Source organism: Lepidochelys kempii, chromosome 3 (assembly GCF_965140285.1).
Source record: "Lepidochelys kempii isolate rLepKem1 chromosome 3, rLepKem1.hap1, whole genome shotgun sequence".
NCBI classification, from domain to species: domain Eukaryota; kingdom Metazoa; phylum Chordata; order Testudines; family Cheloniidae; genus Lepidochelys; species Lepidochelys kempii.
In genome coordinates, this window is record NC_136382.1 from 22,272,915 (window position 1) to 22,291,194 (window position 18,280).

Sequence of the window (18,280 nt, forward strand, 5' to 3'; positions counted from 1 at the left end):
TCCCAGTCATGTATAATTGATGGGTAATTCTACCCCTGACTGGCAGTCTCCGGGAAATGAGATGATGATTCAAGTGTCCACCTGACACCACCATAATTAGAGCTCTTCAAAAAAATAAGGCAAAATATTTCACATTTTTGAAATTTCCCCTCCCCCCACTTCAAAATTTTGATTTTGTTCAGATTTCAATTTCAATCAGCTCGAGAATCAGTTAAAAGATGGGGGAGGAGGGGAGGATTCCTCCAAAATGTCATTGAAAATGTTCCAATTAAAAAAAAAAATCCTCACCAAGTGAAAACCTGGGGCGGATTGTAACTCCAATGGGCATTAAATCACGCTCTGATGGGTGGGTGCAGCAGAGAAGCCCAGAGTTTGGTGGGCTCGGACTGCATGTGCCTCTCACTCCGAGAGGCGCTGTCCCCGGAGCAGACTGGGAGTGCACTTGTGAAGCTTCCATAGCTGCTGACTGTTCTTTCACCTTTCACTGAATTGAGGGATTCACCTTTCACTGCATTCGTTCAAAGAATTAATCACCCCAGACCCATCAACTAGCCTTTTTCTTCACCTTTTATTTTTTCACAAAAAAGTTCCATCAGACACAGCTGCTGTTGAAAGTAATATAAATAATTTGCTGCATTGTAAGAGCTGGCTTTATTAAACTAGGGCAAACCATGAAATGTGATATCCTCTACTTTGCTGGATACTATGAAATTTGTCCATGATTTACATAGGACCCCAATGCTTAGCAGAGACATGGAGTTTTAATTCCCGAACTATAGCAGGGCAAGTGGCAGGTTTATCTTTCAACAGGGATTACTTAGGGTTTCCCCATGATTGTTCTTGACATGTCACTCATCATATTACAAGCTAATTGTCTGAAGGGGAAAAAAATACCAGGGATAATGGAAAACGTGATATAATTCTCCTCTCTTCTCCCCCGAATAAATCTATCCTGCGTTTAGAAGGCGTGTAGGTTAAAAGACTGCCTTGACAGGCTATCAACAGCCTTACCACATCATATAACAACAGTGAGCTTTAAATCTGCCAATTCAGCTGCCTTTGAAACTCACAGAGAACCCCAATCCTAATATAAAATCTCCGACAGGTTCACATCTGGGTTCTGTAATTGTCCTCTGAAAACAAACAGAGGTATAAATGATAGAGTGACTGGTCATCTCACTGGAATCCTATTACCCCGGCTTAGCCTTTTCCAATAATTAAATAATATTGTATTTCTCTCAATATGATCTAGACCTAAAAAATGTTTATGTTCAGCTTTTCAATTGTATTTTCATAGCCAATTTATTTTATTTTTAAATATGCGCCTCTGTTCTTGATTTTTTCCATTTTATTTACTATACCCTAAGTAGGGCTCTGATTTCTCCACGTCCCACCATGATTATGAGCAGAGCTGTTTGCCAGGGATTTGAAATTTGGCGGACTATTCCCCCTGGGCTTATGAACTCACTGTTGTTCGCCTGTTGGTTTGGGGGAGATTAAAAGCAAACCTGAAAGCTGCCAAGAATCACACCCAGCTGCTGACGAACTCTGGAATTCCAACTGCTGTGAGCACGGCAACTAAGCAGAGCTACTCCCTGCATTGCAGAAGAGAGAGAAATGTAATGCTCGGAATGAGATCACCAGGTCAAAATCGTGCTCTGATGGAGTTTCTCCCCCCTGCTGCCCCACACTGTCTGTCTGAGGAACAGAGGAGGATTAAGCAGTGCGGCTGCAGTCATTGATACTGAACTGAGCAAACAGAACTGGCTGCAAATCACCGAATGGTTTTAAGGGACTTGGAGAGGGTTTTTTTCTCTCTCTCTCTTTACACATTTGTGTGAATTCAGTGCTTGTGTATGGCGGCAGGTTGACAGGCCTGGAGATTGCTGGCCACTAGCAGGAATGGGAAAAGCAGTTTTCATACAAGCTTCCCCCATATGTACCTCAACTATCTATTGAGGCGGGGATAGTCACCGCAGTCTTTTTGGCCCTTGCTCCTCTGTGCTGGGTGCTACCAATGTGCTAATTATGATGGTTGGTGGCTTTTGTAATGCAAACACTGGTTCACCAAACTACAGGACACCAGACAGGCAAATGATGGTGCCAGCTTCTGGTCTTGCTGGATTAGGACTGTAAAGCCTATAATTTACTGCCACTCCTTAGAGCCATCTGATTATCCCTCCCACCCCAAGCTCTGTCACAATTTGAAAAACCTTTTCCAGTGTCCTTAGATAACCTGAATCTTGCATTCAAGTAGAAAGGGAAAGACTAAGTGGGATCCTAGCCTGTTTGTGCCACTCTGGGAGGCAGAAGGTGTGTTATCCAGGATTCCTCTATTGACTTTCTTCTCTTCATTGTGACCTTTGCTGGGCCCCAGGGTGGGTGTTACTCGCTCTGCAGCTTGTGAACCTGGCTTCAAGTGCTGGTTGGAAAGTGGCGATGGTGAGGGCGGGAATTATGTTAAACGCTCCTTTGAGAGCTGGGTGCTGCTATTTCTGCAACATTCCCCCTCTGGGAGCTAGTGAGAGAGAGAGATCCCGCCCTACCAAACGCCCCTAGTCCACCTTCTTGCTTGCAAGGAGGGAGGGTGAGAGAACGTTGCTGAGTTGCGTCATATTTAAATGAATTTAGGTTAGCTGCCGAGGGATAGATTGTAAACGTCAAGCAAGCACATAGTTCACTCCTCAGGCCAAACCAGAATCAGTCTTTGAATGTTAACTAAGGATGAGACTGAAGTCAGTGGAATTACTTCTGCGAGAAAATGCTCACTGACATGAGGGAGGGTTGCTCAACCTACTCCGAAAAGGTTAGCTGCAAGGATGCCATGGAAATATCTTGAGTTCCTTCTAAAGTATGTGTCCCTCATGTAGGCTGTATTTGGGTGCTCTCTAGTGGACAGTAAAAGGAATCAAGTGGAAAGCTCTGTTAATGTCCATTTTACCTAAGCCAACCAACCGATCCACTATCTTAGCTGCATTTCTAATGTCTGTACTATCTACGTGCTATTCAGGATGGCTAAATTCTGGGGGCCAGCTGACCTGCATACAGCACAGGGATGACCGAGTGGCATAAAGCTGCCTTTCATGTGAGCTTTACCTTTTTATACAATCTCCCTCCCCCAGGTGGGAGGAGGAGAGAAAGATGGGGGGGCGGGGAATTGTAGAGCCCCCGCCATATTTCCCCTTTCGTCCCTCTTCAGAAGGTTCCAGGTCCCCTGGCCCCAGTGACAGGCCCCTATCTATGGCCCCTTGAAATCAGAGTTTGGCCAGCTCTTCATTCCCTCTGCCTCAGCTGTCCCCCTGCTGGGGGCCCTGCTCCTGCTCCTGAGGTGTGGGTGAAGCTCTGCACTGACGCTGGGGGTTGGGGTGTGGGAGGGAGTGTGGGGTGTGGGAGGGGGTGCGGTGTGCAGGAACGGGCTCAGGGCAAGGGATTGGGTAAGAGGAGGGGTGAGGGATGTATAAGGGGGCTCAGGGAAGGGGGTTGGGGTGCACGGGGGTGCAGAGTGCAGCAGGGGGCTCAGGGCAGGGAGTTGGGGTGCAGAACGGGTGCGGACTGTGGGAGGGAGCTCAGGGAAGGGGGTTGGGGTGCAGGAGGGGTGCAAGGTGCAGACAGGGGCTCAGGGCCGCAGGCCGTAGTTTGCCCACCGCTGCGTAGGATGTAACTCCATTTGACACTACTTACAAGGCACCAGAGGATCCCTTTGCACTGGGGTGATCCTTCCAGGGTCAGACACATCAACTTCAGGGCTAGATTGTGCTGTTGATATGGCAAAAAGCTTCAAAACATCAGACCCACCTGGTTACTTAAACTCCTTTAATATGAAAAGTAAGGCTGAGATTTTATTGCATGAAAATCTGAACTGCAGTCAACTCAGAGCTAAAGTTGCCTTCCAGTAAACTTCAGTTGCCTCCTTTGTGCATATGACCCTGGCAGGACAAGTCTAGCTCATGTCACGCTCAGGGCCGGCTCTACTGTTTTTGCCGCCCCAAGTAGGACGTCTGAAGACAGAAGCTGCCGCCAAATTGCCTCCCGCGGCAGCCAGAAGAGTAAACTGCCGCTGAATTACCGCTGCCGTGGAAAGCCGAGTGCCGCCATGACAGCACACGGACAGCCGCCCCTGTCGCAGTGCCGTCCTGAGCACCTGCATGGAACGCTTGTGCCTGGAGCCGGCCCTGGTCACGCTATCTGAAGTGGCTCACAACTGTGAGTGCCAGTTTCAGGTCAGACTGTCAGCAAACAGGGCAGACACCAGAGATAACGCTGGCAACCAATTTCTCTAGTAAACTAACTAAAGATTTATTAGCTAAGAAAAGGAAATGAGAGTTACTGAGAGGTTAAAGCAGGTAAAATATTTCAACAGGTGAGTCAGTAATTCTTGGGATCTCTGTCTGTTCAGTATTCCACCCTGTTAGAATCCAAAACAGTTCAGAGATACAGGATCGATCCTTGGATCCGTTTGTATAGATTCTTATACCATCTTTCCATGGAAGGCAATCTGGCAGGTGTTTTTATTCACAGCAAGGGCTCTTCCTTTGTTGATTATATGCAAAGAGTCAGTGAATTTCCGTGGTCGAAGACAGTGACCCATGCTTTGAAGTTAACAATCTCTCGTACATTTCCAAGGCTCCAATCTTGTGTGAGGGTAAACACAATGTGATAGCCAGAAACAATCTTTCATTAGTTTTCATGAAGTTTACACATCCAGCACATTCACATCTTAACACTAACACACACTTTAATCTTGGGATATCTAAAAACCAGGTATACATAATGTAATGCAATAGTAAACAACAGGTTATAGATAAGTGAAAACAATACCATTATTTCTTTGATATCCACACACAAATGAATTGGTCCATGGATACCAGTACACTTAACATTTCTTTGATATTCATCCACAAGTGAATTAGTCTATGGCTTTGATCTGAGCTGGCTTGTCAACATCATACCTATGTCTCAACTGGACACTGACAGATACATAGCTGGCATCTCTCTGGCTCACTTGTGGATTCATATTGATAAATAGGTGTTAGCATTATAAAAAAGTGTTTAGCCTCTATTGAGTGCCTGTGAGTTGCTGCCTGCATTAATCTTACTTGTCATATCTGTGTTTTGCAGTGTAATGCAGTTTTTGAGCAGTTGTATTGTGAGCCTCTGTGACTATATGAGTCGCCAGACAGGAGACTCATTAGTATGAAGAGCTGCCCTTCTACAGAAATTGTTATGCCCCTCCCAAAAAAGGAGACCCATCAATACTGGACAGACAATGGGTATATCTTATAACTGGAAACTCCCTGCATCTGGCCTGAGAAACTGTTAACAAAAGGACTAAAGACTCTTATTGCTGTTCCGCTCTCCTCTCTGTGAAGATGAGTCATGGAAGTGGACTCCTCCCATCAGCTGGGTTTGCAGCTCAGAGCACATGGCAGGAGGGGGATAAAAACCACAAACCAAAGGAACAAAGGATCACTATGCTTCTTGGTCTCGGGGTGGGAGGGGCAATGTGTTTCTAGGCATAAGCCTGAGATTCCCCAGCTACTTAGCCTGGGTTAGCCCTAAAGGACAAAGAGCTTGCTGATTATAGAAGCCTATATTACCTTTTGAAGCCTAAGACTGTAACTCATTCGTGTGTCTATGTTTGCTTGTTTTAAATACAAATACCGCTCTAATTTCCTTTCCCTATTTAATAAATCTTCATACCATTTGCTATAAGATTGGCTACAAGCATTGTCTTTGCGGTGAGACCAGGGGGAAGTGACTGGTCTTTGGTATCAGGAGTAACCAGAAAACTGTTGTGATTTTTAGTGTAAGGGACAATCTATCACAGAGATACACTCCCTTAGGTGGCAAGACAGGCCTGAGTCCCCAAGGGAACTCTCTGTGTTAAGGCTGTTAAAGAGCCTGAGGAGTTTGCACTTGGTTGGTGAAATCTAAGTTTAGCACTCACAGTGCATTTGGGGTTTCTGCCCTGGTTTTTAACTGACTGCCCTTAGATTGGTACTCATGCGCTTGTGTCACTGCTGACAGTGTCACAGTGCACGTGAATCACCTTACCGGTACTCAGGTTTCAGAGTAGCAGCCGTGTTAGTCTGTGTTCGCAAAAAGAAAAGGAGTACTTGTGACACCTTAGAGACTAACCAATTTATTTGAGCATGAGCTTTCGTGAGCTACAGCTCACTTCATCGGATGCCAACCCCAGCTATTCAAAAATCAGGAGCGACACCCCTCACCCGCTGCCCAAATTATGAGATTTTTTTAAAAATAAGAAATGTGGGGTTCTTATTAGCCTTTTAGGTTTTGAGATTTTAGCTTTTAGACTGTAGTCAGATTTTCAAACTTTTCTCTTCCTCCATGAAGCCTAGAAACTTGCTATTTTATTTTTTAAATGAAAGTGGAAATTCTCACCTAATCATTTGACTCCAGAGGTGGAGTCTTTTTAAGAGAACACTGGATATTGTGATAAGGTGATTTCTTTTTTATTACGTGAATCCCATTACATGTAAGAGTAGATATAAAATGCTACACAAAAAAGGTTCTGTTTTTTTTCCAAGATATTTAGATCTGTTGTTTGCAAAATTGTGTGTCATGTTGCACTCTGTTTTTAACAATAAATTCAGCTCAACGTTAAATTAATTCTCACAGATGGAAATCCGTCAGTCAATCACACATGCCTCTGTAATTTATCACACAGAGACCACTGCCCAGTGGATGTGTGCATTTTAAAATCTCAATATTGCTACCCTCAAGCATTCAAAAACCATGAGTCAGGCCCCCCAAATCCATGGGATTTTCAAAAAAAAATACATTTTGGGTTCTTTTCATTTGCCTTCAGGTATTGGAGCATTTAGGAGTCATATTGTCAAGCTTTTCTCTGAACCTGTGAGGGCTAGAAACTTGCCTGTTTTATTTTAAATGAAAGCTGAGATTCTCACCTAACTGTGTGACTCCAGCGACCAGGGCTTTACGTAAAAATGCCGAATAGCTAGAGATTCGCACAGATTGGCAACGCTGAAATATGGAGAGCGATACACTTTCCCTTCCTCACTAGCTGGCTTGCAGGTGGCTGCGGTTTAAAAGAGGGTGGGGGAATGGAATGTGACCCAAAGTCTTCTTCTGGGGCATGGAACCAATTATGGCTCATTGTAGCAGGGAGTGGCCGTGTTTTATGTGGGCTCCATTGGATTTTTGACACTATACCTCATCTATTAAGAAACCTTGAGGCTGCAGCGTCTTAGGGTATCACTTTGTGGTGAAAAAATTAGAAACACTTAGATAAGCAGATATTTTATGCAAATTGTTTAATGAGCGTGTGATGGATGTGGAGCTGCTCTGTAATAATGTATTAATAGGATCTAATCCTCACATAGGAGTAGAGAGTTATTTACCTCTGTATTGTCACTGGTGTGACCGCTGCTGGAAGACTGTGTCTAGTTCTGATGTCCACAATCGAAGAAGCATTTTGATAAATTGGGGTTGGGAGTTCAGGGAAGAGCCATGAGAATGATTAAAACATTCGATCATATGCTTTATAGCAACAGACTCAAGAAGGGCAATCTATTTAGCTTACAAAGAGAAGATTAAGGGTGACTTGGTTACAGTCTGTAAGTGCCTACATGGGGAACAAATATTTAATAATGGATTCTTCAATCTAGCAGAGAAAGGTATAACATGATTCAATGGCTGGAAGTTGAAGCTACACAAATTCAGACTGGAAAGAAGGTGTAAATTTTTCAGAGTAACCATTAGAACAACTTCCTAAGGGTCATGGTTGGTTCTCCATCACTGACAATGTTTAAATCAAGATTGGATGCTTTTCTAAAGATCTGCTCTAGGAATTATTCTGGGGAAGTTCTATGGCCTGTGTTATGCAGAAGGGCGGACTAAATTATCATAATGGTCCCATCTGGTCTTGGAATCTACAAATGAATACTGTACCCTTACCTGGTGTGACAAAGTCAGACCTGACAGTTCTGAAAGGGTGGTTGAAGGCAGCTATATCAGTCAGAATGGTTAATGTCCTTTTTCCTATGAAGTGAAAGGGGTTACCTTAGGTTAATTATGGACACCTGAGTCTAATTAAGGGAAGCCTATGATCTTTAAAAACCTCTTCCAGTGAGAGAGAAAAGGAAGGAGGGATGGGAAAAGCAAGCTACAGAAGGAGGCAGTTAGGGGAAAAAGCTTATTCTAGCTTAAAAGTTGTTTTACTCTATAAGGGGAAATCTTGTTTTTACTTCTGCTTGGGGCGGGGGGCCTTAGTTCCCAGCATAGCTGGGCCCAGAGAGGGTGGCTGGTGATTAGCATAAGAAGAGGCAAGTTAAGAAAAGTAATTATTTTGGTTTTGTTTAAAAGAAGCTCTCAGGCCAAACCTAAGGCCTACCCTGTAAATAAACCAATATGAAATATTAAATCTCTGGAGTGGGATTGAGGGGTTCTTGGATAAATCAATACCAAAGGGAGAAACATTGAGCCCTGATGTGACAAAAGAGGTGCGTTTGTCACACTGCTTATTGAGAGTCTAGTGTATGAATGTACTGGTTTAGTTTAATAGGTGGCTGTAAGGAAAAACAAGCAGGAAGGCAAAAGAATGGCCTGAGATTAGCCATGTCTCAGCAAACATTTGATGGTCTGTACTTTGGGGTACAGATGTGGGGACCCTCATGAAAGACCCCCTAGGTTTATATTCTACCACCTTAGGTTAACAACTTCCCTAAGGCACAAATTCCTTTCCTTGTCCTTGGACAGTATTGCTACCACTACCAAGTGATTTACACAAAAATTCAGGAAAGGGTCACTTGGAGTCTCTATTCCCACAAAATATCCCCCCAAGCCCCTTCACCCCTTTTCCTGGGGAGGCTTGAGAATAATATACCCACCAATTGGTTAACAATGTGAGCGCAGACCAAACCCTTTGGTTTTTAGGACACTGAAAATCAATCAGGTTCTTAAAAGAAGAATTTTATTATAAAGAAAAAGTAAACGAATCACACCTGCAAAATCAGGATGGAAAGTAACTTTACAGGGTAATAAAAAGATTTAAAACACAAAGGACTGTCCTCTGGACTCAGCTTCACAGTTACAAAAACAGGAATAAAACTACTTCTTAGCATAGGGAAAATTCACAAGCTAAAACAAAAGATAATCGAACGCATTTCCTTGCCTTACTTACAATTTTTGTATCTTAGATGAATCATTTCAGGTATGTTTTCAGGAGATGTTGTCCCTGCCTGGTCTGTCTCTCCATCCAGAGGGGGAACAAACAAAGAGAGCCCAAACAAACGCTCCCCCACCCCAAATTTGAAAGTATCTTTCCTTATTGGTCCTTTTGGTCAGGTGCCAACCAGACTATTTGAGCTTCTTAACCCTTTACAGGTAAAGATTCAGTACAGCTACCCAGGAGGGATTTTATGCTACCCTTATCTGTATGTTTATGACAGGGTCATTAAGAGACTATGCCAGGACAGGAAAAGTCCTGGGAATGCAGAACAACAAAAGGACTACAGTTGTTTCAAAAGGGACTCTCTCTCAATGGTGGTAGTTGTTCAGGGGAACCAGACTAAGATGCAAGCACCTGCGAGGGTATATGAAGAAGTCAGGCCTGTTTAGGTTACCATCAGGAAGACTGTAGGTAATATGTAATACTGTTGTGCAAAAAAAAAAAAAAAAAAAAAAGCAAGTATCATTCTGGAATGTTTGTAAGCAAGACACGAGAAGTAATTCTTCCATTCTTCTCAGCACTGATAAGGCCTCAGCTGGAGTACTGTGACCAGTTCTGAGCACCGCACTTTGGGAAAGATGTGGAAAAACTGGAGAATGTTTGAAGGAGTGCAACAAAAATGATCATGGGTCTAGAAAACATGACCTATGAGGAAAGATTGAAAAACTTGGTTTTGTTTAATCTGGAGAAGAGAAGATCGAGGGGGGACAGGATAACACTCTTCAGATATGTAAAAGGGTGCTATAAACAGGAGGATGCTATGGGGTGCTGGAACAATTTTTATAGTGGGGGCACTGAGATCCATTGAACCAAACTATAAACCTTGTATATAATGGAAACCACTTCAAGCCCGGGGGTGTGGCAGCACTCATACTTCCCGCACCTATGGGATGATACTTTGTTTTCCTTAACCACTGAGGATAGGACGAGAAGAAATTAGCTTAAATTGCGGCAGGGGAGATATAGGTTAGACGTGAGGAAAAACTTCTTAGCTATAAAGGTAGTAAAGCACTGGAACAAATTACCTGGAATCTCTGTCACTGGATGTTTTTAAGAACTGGTTAGACAAACACCTTTCAGGGGTGGTCTCGATAACATGTAATGTTACCTCAGTGAAGAAGACTGGACTAGATGACCTATCAAGGTCCCTTCCAGTCCTACATTTCTATGATTCTAAAGCCATGTGTGTGGACTTGTTTTACAGTTCTTGTTTCTCTAAATGCTTTGCACTGATAAATAAACAATACTTGGTTTAAGAAGACTGTTTGGTAATTATATGCGCCACTGGTCGCAGACTCCTGAAGTGAAGAATCACAGTCGGACCTGCTGGGTAAGAACAGTTCATACACAGGGTACTGTAACCCAGGGTCCAATTCAGGAGTGGGTGAAGTGCAGAATTCCACCTCGGAGAGGTAAAAGCATGAAGCCGAGAGGGGGTGCACCCACAAAGGGGTCAAAGGTGCAACTAGCCCTGTACCCATGATGCTAATCTGCATATTTGTATAGAATCATAAACCTCAATTTAAAAAAAAGAAGTTGTGGGCGAATTTAGTGCTGGTGAAAAGTGTCAGATTGACAGGCAGTGGGAACAATGTCACTTGCAGGACAGCAGCCTGCTAACCTTTCCACACATAGTGCTCTACCAGCCTCTCTCCAACCTGACCCGTAGGGACTCAACCTCTTGGAGCAGCAGGGATATTTCAAAGCAGGTCAACACTAAAAACACGGCATCGGCGCAGCTGCATGGATGCAGCTGTGCTGCTGTAGAACTTAAGTGAAGACGCTCCTATGCTGACAGAAGAGCTTCTCCCATCGGCCTACTTAATCCACCTCCTGGAGAGCTGATAGCTATGTCAATGGGAGAAGCTCTCCCTATCTACAGGAGAAGTGCCACCACACTGCCCCTGGAACCTTCTTGACATGAGCCCAATGGCAGCTGGCTGAAATGGTCCCACATGCTACAGACTGGTGAACAACTCCCAGCCCTGAGAACACCGATTTTCCAGGTATAACACTTGGAAATTACTGTGTGTAATAAGGGTTCTAAAGCTCTGCGCTGGAGCTATGGAAAGCACAAGTACACCCCAAATATTTACGTGTCTGACTGAGTCTCTCTTTTAGCGGCATTTTTATCTCTGGCTGATTTCCGACATAATCCAATTTATTTAGATCAATAAGGAGCTGGCACCTGGCCATCTGAGACAGCAAAAACAGAACAGATTGGAATCTTAGAACAGCAGACATCTGCTCAGGCATCTCCCTACAGCACTTAAAAGTCAGCCAAATTGTATCAACAAAAAATAGTGGTGGTGAAGGTCTGGCACACCCAAGACTGAAGTCCTTTGATTAGCCACAGGCAGCTGTCGTGTAAGCTTCATCTTACTGCTTCATCTTTGACTTGGTAGGTGCCTCTGTCTGTCTGTGTCTATCTGTCAGCCAAGAAGGCCTAGTGTTGCCCACTCTCATTATTGGATTTTGAGTTGTACAATATTTCTCAGCTGTCATTTAAAAAATGAAGTACCTTTCTCAGTATTACTAACCCTCACCATTTAAAGGTCATGAGACAGGCCCCACCAAATCATCAGATTGCTCTGCAATCATGATTTTTTTTTTTTTGAAAGAGTGAATCCTCTTTTTTGGGTATATTCCAATTTTTGAACTCCTCATGGCCACCACCACTGTATATGGCAACTGCAGTTTGCCATTTCTTGCCACAGTTGGTGGTTTTTTAAGCCCCAGATCCTGAAATTATGCAAATATACCCAGATCTCAGCTTTCATTAAAAAAAAGGAAGAAAGAAAGTTTCTAGCTCTTGTGGTTGTGGAGCTAAGTAGAGCCCTATGAAATTCTTTTTAATTTTTTAATTTATTTTTCTGGAATTTCACTTTATTACTCTTTAACATGGGAGGTGTCTGGGAGACCATACTGGATCCAGCCCCAGGGGGTAGAAGACCTGGGGAGGTCAGGTCTTGCCCCTCAGAGAAGAGTGCAGAGCAAGCCCACCCTGCACTCACTCCACAGGAACTGCTCCTGTCCTGCAGGGCTGGGCCCAGGTTTGGCCATTGAAACCTGGTGCCTGGGGACACAATGCCACTCAGGTTTGGCCCAGCTGCACCTCCATCATGATGGGGGTGGTGGTGACCAGGCCAAATTTGAGTGAGCAGTGCTGCAACCCCATGCGCCAGGTCACAACACCTGGAGCAGGGAGCCAGGCCCGGCACCACTGTACAATGGTAAATTATATTGATTATTTGCAAAACACTGAAATTTCACTTGTGAGGACACCAGGTATTTTACAACATCTAGTAGTTTTACTTTGCTTTGTAGCAGTCAGATGACTTGGTTACTAAGTTACCCACCACCCATCTTCCTTAACTTGGAACAGACCATCCTGGAGCACCAACCAAAACAATCCCAAACCCAATGCCCTGTACCTCTGTTGCATTAATTGGAGGACTCAGCAGAGGAATCTGGACCTGAAAGGGGATTTGGAGCCTGAGGACAGGTCTACACTACAGATGTATATCAGTGTAACTGCATTGCTCAGGGGTGTGAAAAATCCATACGCGTGAGCAATGTAGTTATACCAACCTAACGTCTTGTGTAGACAATGCTATGTTGCCGGGAGAACTTCTCCCGTCGACATAGCTACCAGCTCTCCGGGAGGTGGATTAACTAGGCCGATGGGAGAAGCTCTTCTGTCAGCATGGGAATGTCTTCACTTAAGCTCTACAGCAGCACAGCTTCATCCATGTCGCATCCCTATGTCGCTAGGGAAGTGTTGGTATCCAGGGCATAGGGAGAGACATCAACAGCAAAGAGCAGCATAAGGCAGGACCAGCGGGAGGAGGGAAACAGCAGAAGTGAACCCAGAAGTAGCACTTTTTTAGGTGCAGAGAAACTGGCAGGTGGGAGAAGTTCAAATAAGAAACCAGCAACCGGGAACTGTGTTCCCTCTAAGGTGCGTGCCTGCACGGCCAGGAGCCCATGAAGGGCTGCGCATTGGATGAGGAGATCCGCACAGGCGCGCAGTCACAGGGGCCTGGACAGGAGAGAGGTTTAGGGTGAGGAGAGGAATAGCGGGTGGGTGGGGAGCTTGGGGTGTGCAGGGAGAGACGTGGCACGGAGAGACGTCTTTTCCTGGCCTCAGCCCGAGCCCCGGAGCTGCTGTGGCAGGGAAAGACGCTCTCCCTGAGCCCCAGGGCTGCTGCGGGGAGAGAGGGATGGGGGGGAGTCCTCTCTCCCCGCCTCAGCCACGAGGCAGCTTACACCCCAAACCCCTCATCTCCGGCCCCACCCCAGAGCCCGCACCCCCAGCCGGAGCCCTCACCCCTGCCACACAGCCCAACCCTCTGCCTCAGCTCTGAGCCTCCTCCTGCACCCTCAACCCCTCATCTGTGGCCCCACCCCAAGCCCGCAACCCCACCTGGAGTCCTCACCCCCCAACTCCAACCCTCTGCCCCAGCTCTGAGCCCCTTCCCACACTCCAATCCCCTTAGCCCCACCCCTCCACACATCACCTCCATATTGATGCACATAACAAAATTCACTCTGCACATGGATGGAAAAAATTAGAGGGAACATTGCCTAGGAATAATTGCATATATGTATATTATGTGTAACTGTGGTTTTTTTGTTTTGTTTTGTTTTTTTTGAGGGATGGGAAAGGATGTATGTGTGGTTAGTGTGTTTCTTTCAAAGTGTGAAAGTAAAGGCTTGATCCTGAAAACATTGACATCCATTACTAACTTTATTGCCTGGCCAGTAGGAGTTTGTAAAATCAGGCCTCGAGTTTTAATAACATATTTTGGTGTTTATTTCGTTCTACAGAAGAACACAGACTCATGGTACAGTCTGTGTTTTCATGAGTTCAGCTACTAGGGGTGCCAAACAAAAGTGCCTCTAGGTCAGCATCAAAGTGCTCCTTTTGCGCTGAACTGCAAAGAGTTGCATACAAGGCTGAATCATATTCTGTATCTCATCAGAGGGCAAAGGTTATTAAGTGGGGGCATGAATCCTTCAGTGACAAATATATTGAGAACAATTCTGACACATTTTAGTTAGTGGATTCTTTTATTAAAGGTGATGACACTGCGTGGCACTATTGCTAAGATTTGGAAAGACTATGGAGCGGGAACTAGTTAAAGTACAAACACAACAGATGAGCAGCCTATTTCAGCTGGTGACACAGGACTACAGACACCCAGTGCCAGACAAACATTTTCAACATACCAAGAACAAGAGCAAGAGCCAGGAATTTGTAGAGTCACCCTTTGAAAGTACGCCAAAGAAGGTGTAGTCGTGGCCGAGTGGTTAAGGCGATGGACTAGAAATCCATTGGGGTCTCCCCGCGCAGGTTCGAATCCTGCCGACTACGGGTTTCTTTTGGCTTCTTTTCCCCTTTGCAATTTAAACAAACGCCCTCATGGGGCAGAGCAGCCGGAAAACAGGCCGGGGGAGCGACGCCTGCCCAGCACGGAGTCCCTGCGCGGCAGCTGGCCGCTAGCCGGGGAGCGATCGCGGGACTCCGAGCCGGGCCGGGGGCGGCAGGATGCAGCAGGGCGCGGCGCCGGCCGTGCTGGTCACCAGCAGGTGAGGCGGGCCGCCGGGCGGGGAACTTTCCCCGGGCCCGCAGCGGGCAGCTGCCGCTTCCTTCGCCGGGGCGCCCCGCTCCTGCGGCCGCAGCCCGCGCTGGGACACGGCCCCGGGACTCCCCCGCGCCCGCGGGGCTGCGGCCTGCGCCTCCCTTCCGCGGGCTCTGCCCCGACCCTGCCCGGGACTCGGTCTTGGCCGGCCAGGGATTTGCGGGGGGCTGCAGCGCCCTCCTGCTGGAGCCTCCCGCCCCAAGCCAGGGCAGCCTCGGCCGGGCGCCCCGCCTGAGCGCTGCCTGCGGCCACCCCCGGGCCAGGAACTGGGCGGCCGCGGCAGAGCCTGGTGCCCCCTCTGTGCCGCCGCGCTGGGGCCTCGGCCGGGCCTGGCTGCCAGGCGCCCCCCCGAGCTTCTGGGCTCTCCGGGGAGCCGCTGGCGCTCTGCCCTGGGCGGAGGAGGGGGTGGGCTAGGCAGCGCTCGCAGCAATCAGCTGTGATCCCTTTCCACAGTGCCAAGGGGGCACTGCGGAGGTGGGTGATCTGAAGGCGATCTGACCGCCTGGCAGTTCTGAATTGCCTCCCTCCCTCTGAACAGCTACCAGGCCAGCTTCCTGCTCTTGAGACTTTCTCTTTCCCAGATAGTGTCACCATTCTAAAGCCTGGCCCGCCTGGGAGGTTGTTAGTTCCTTTACTAAAAAGAACAGGAGGACTTGTGGCACCTTAGAGACTAACCAATTTATTTGAGCATGAGCTTTCGTGAGCTACAGCTCACTTCTACACTTTCCACAGTATGCATCCGATGAAGATCTTTTTATACACACAAAGCATGAAAAAATACCTCCCCCCACCCCACTCTCTTGCTGGTAATAGCTTATCGGGTGGGGGGAGGTATTTTTTCATGCTTTGTGTGTATAAAAAGATCTTCTACACTTTCCACAGTATGCATCGGATGAAGTGAGCTGTAGCTCACAAAAGCTTATGCTCAAATTAATTGGTCAGTCTCTAAGGTGCCACAAGTCCTCCTTTTCTTTTTGCGAATACAGACTAACACGGCTGTTACTCTGAAACCAGTTCCTTTACTGGTATCCAAAGTTATGGGACTGGCAACAAACTCTTGAACTTCAAAGGTTTCAGCGCTGACCCTTGGGTTCTGGGCTCTGCAGGTGAGAAACACAAACGTGTGGCAACAATCCGTCTCTTTCTGTGCAGCAGGACTCCCTTCACATTAGCCTGCCTCTGAATAGCTTTACAGGCAGGTACCGCCAGGCAATGGTTCTGCAAAGCCTGTTATGATGCTGCATGGCAATGCCAGCAATGCCTTCTTAATTGGTGTAAAGTAATCCATTTTAATTTCTGCCCTGCTAGGAATTCTGGATGTGAGATTACAAGTGAAAAATGTGTGACTTCTCTTAAAATGTTCGAGGTTCTCTGCAGCTGTAGAATACAGCTATCTACTGCTATAGAGTAGTGTATACAGTCATCAAAATTATTTATTTATAACCATAGAGCTGGGAAGAGCACAGGCTGCTTTATGGCCTTCTTTGTGATTGTAGGTAATTCATCTAAAACAATTTTACAAATGGGTGATTCGACAAATAATATCCTGAAAGTAAACATTGCTCACTCTTCAGTAAAGGCCTAATCCTACCAGGGGCTGAGGGCATTTGGCTGCTCCTCAGTCAAAAAGATAATAATAATAATAATAATTAATATAAACCTAATTTTTTATAAGAAAAGTTTAGAATTTGTAGAACGCAGCAGAAATTGCGGAGTTCCTAAAATTGTGGGATTGGCATGTTTGTTTCCACGCTTGTTGGAGAATGAGTATGTGCAAGGTACAGTAGAAATACCATCTTTTTGTTCTGTGTTTGTACAGCACCTCGCACAATGTGATCCTGATCCATGAGCAGGTATCCTTGTTGCAACCGTACAAATAATAAATAATCTTGTAAATTAAGTATAGGGAAAAATCTGCATGTGCTTTTAATAGTACCCATTATCAGATGTGCGTAGACCAGCCTTCATCTTTATTTCTGTTTATAGTCTACTGTAAGCTTGGTGATATTTAACTAGGCAGCGTGCCTAGTGGCTTGAGCACTGGTCTGGGGCTTAGGAGACCTGAGTTCTGCTTGTGGTTCTCCCACTGACCTACTGGGTCATCTCCATGCCTCAGTTTCCCCATCTGTAAAATGGGGTTAGTGATACTGCCCTCCTCTGCACAGTACTTTGAGATCTACTAATGAAAAGTGCTATATAAGAATTATTATTATGTTCTATATGTAAAATACATTAAAAGGGGAGTGTTAACTAGTGGTAGGAGATTAACAAACACAACAGATTAACATTGTACATTCCTCCCCCCTTTGCTCTTTGGCTGTTGCTCCATCACCCTCCTTATTTCAGCATAACTCCAGCTGCCCTCCACTCCACTCCCCTTTCTTTTCTCATCTCCCTTCCTTTGTTTTTCCCTTTAGCCCTCTCTCCCTTCCTTTCCCATCTCTTCTCTCCCCCCCTGCAACAGCTGTAATGGATATAATACAATGTACAATCAACAACACCCCATAAAAATCATATGAAAATCAAAATAAACTAACAAAAAATCATGGCACTAACATGTTGTTTGTGAACCATCACTCTGTTAGCTCCGCTTGTATGTTCTGTTGCCTTCCACCACCCCTTGTATGTCTTGTCTATTTAGGCCCCCAATTCTGCCATCATGCTTGCACTTAGCTTTACTGCTAGGGGCATCATTTCAGAACTGTTATGGAAGGGGGAGAAGGAGGCCAAAGTTGTGTCAGTATATAGAACATTATATATGATTATATCATATCCTGCAAAGTCTGGGCAGGATAGAGTGGACGATATATTGGCGCATATAGACCCCGGACAAGTCTGTGGGGGGGACCAAGGTCTGGTGGCAGGCAATTGCCTCCCTTGTCCCATAACAAATGATGCCCTGTTTACTACTATGATAGTCCCACTGATATCAATGGAATGACTCATGGTAAAGTTTAAGCATTTCTCTAATGTTGCAGGGTCGGAGCCTTGGATTGTAAACTCTTCTGGGCAGGGATTGTCTTTTACTCAGTGTAATTATAGAAGGCTGAGCATGGTGGGGCCCCTGGGTGCTACCAAAATTCAATTAATAACAATATTGAGAGAGCCAAAATGTCCTAGGGACATTCATTTTGAAACTTTTAATTCAAAAACTCGAAAGTCGCTTCAGATAATGCATCTGCCTGAATTTCCCTGCCAATCCTTGTGGTTTTAGGATCGCAATTTCCTAATTAAAAATAAATAAATAAATAAATGAAATTCTCTCCCCTGTTACTGTGGGAGAGATTTGCCCAAATAACAGGGAAACTGCACCTGGGAAACAATGACGATGAATCTGACCATACGCAAAGTGCTGTCAAAGGCACAAAGTTAACAAACTGCAAACAAAAATATCATTCCCCTCTCTAATCTCTTTCCGTTA

General features: G+C 45.6%; 1 protein-coding gene and 1 non-coding gene across 4 annotated transcripts in view; both read left to right on the plus strand.

The window, feature by feature from the left end:
* The first annotated feature begins 14,480 nt into the window (after positions 1 to 14,480).
* Positions 14,481 to 18,280, plus strand: part of HS1BP3 (HCLS1 binding protein 3) — a 78,270-nt gene continuing 74,470 nt past the window's right edge. Inside the window, exon 1 of one of the 3 annotated variants that reach the window (XM_073335913.2) lies at positions 14,481 to 14,570. Coding sequence is in view for 2 of the 3 variants with exons in the window: in XM_073335914.1 (XP_073192015.1) it covers positions 14,766 to 14,806 (41 nt within the window). In the remaining variant the exon portion in view is untranslated. Of the gene's footprint in view, positions 14,571 to 14,615; positions 14,807 to 18,280 lie in introns of those variants that run through there. The other 2 variants (XM_073335914.1, XM_073335912.2) reach the window with 2 other exon arrangements.
* On the plus strand, positions 14,510 to 14,591 carry TRNAS-AGA (transfer RNA serine (anticodon AGA)). Its single transcript has one exon. It is a non-coding gene; the product is annotated as a tRNA-Ser (tRNA).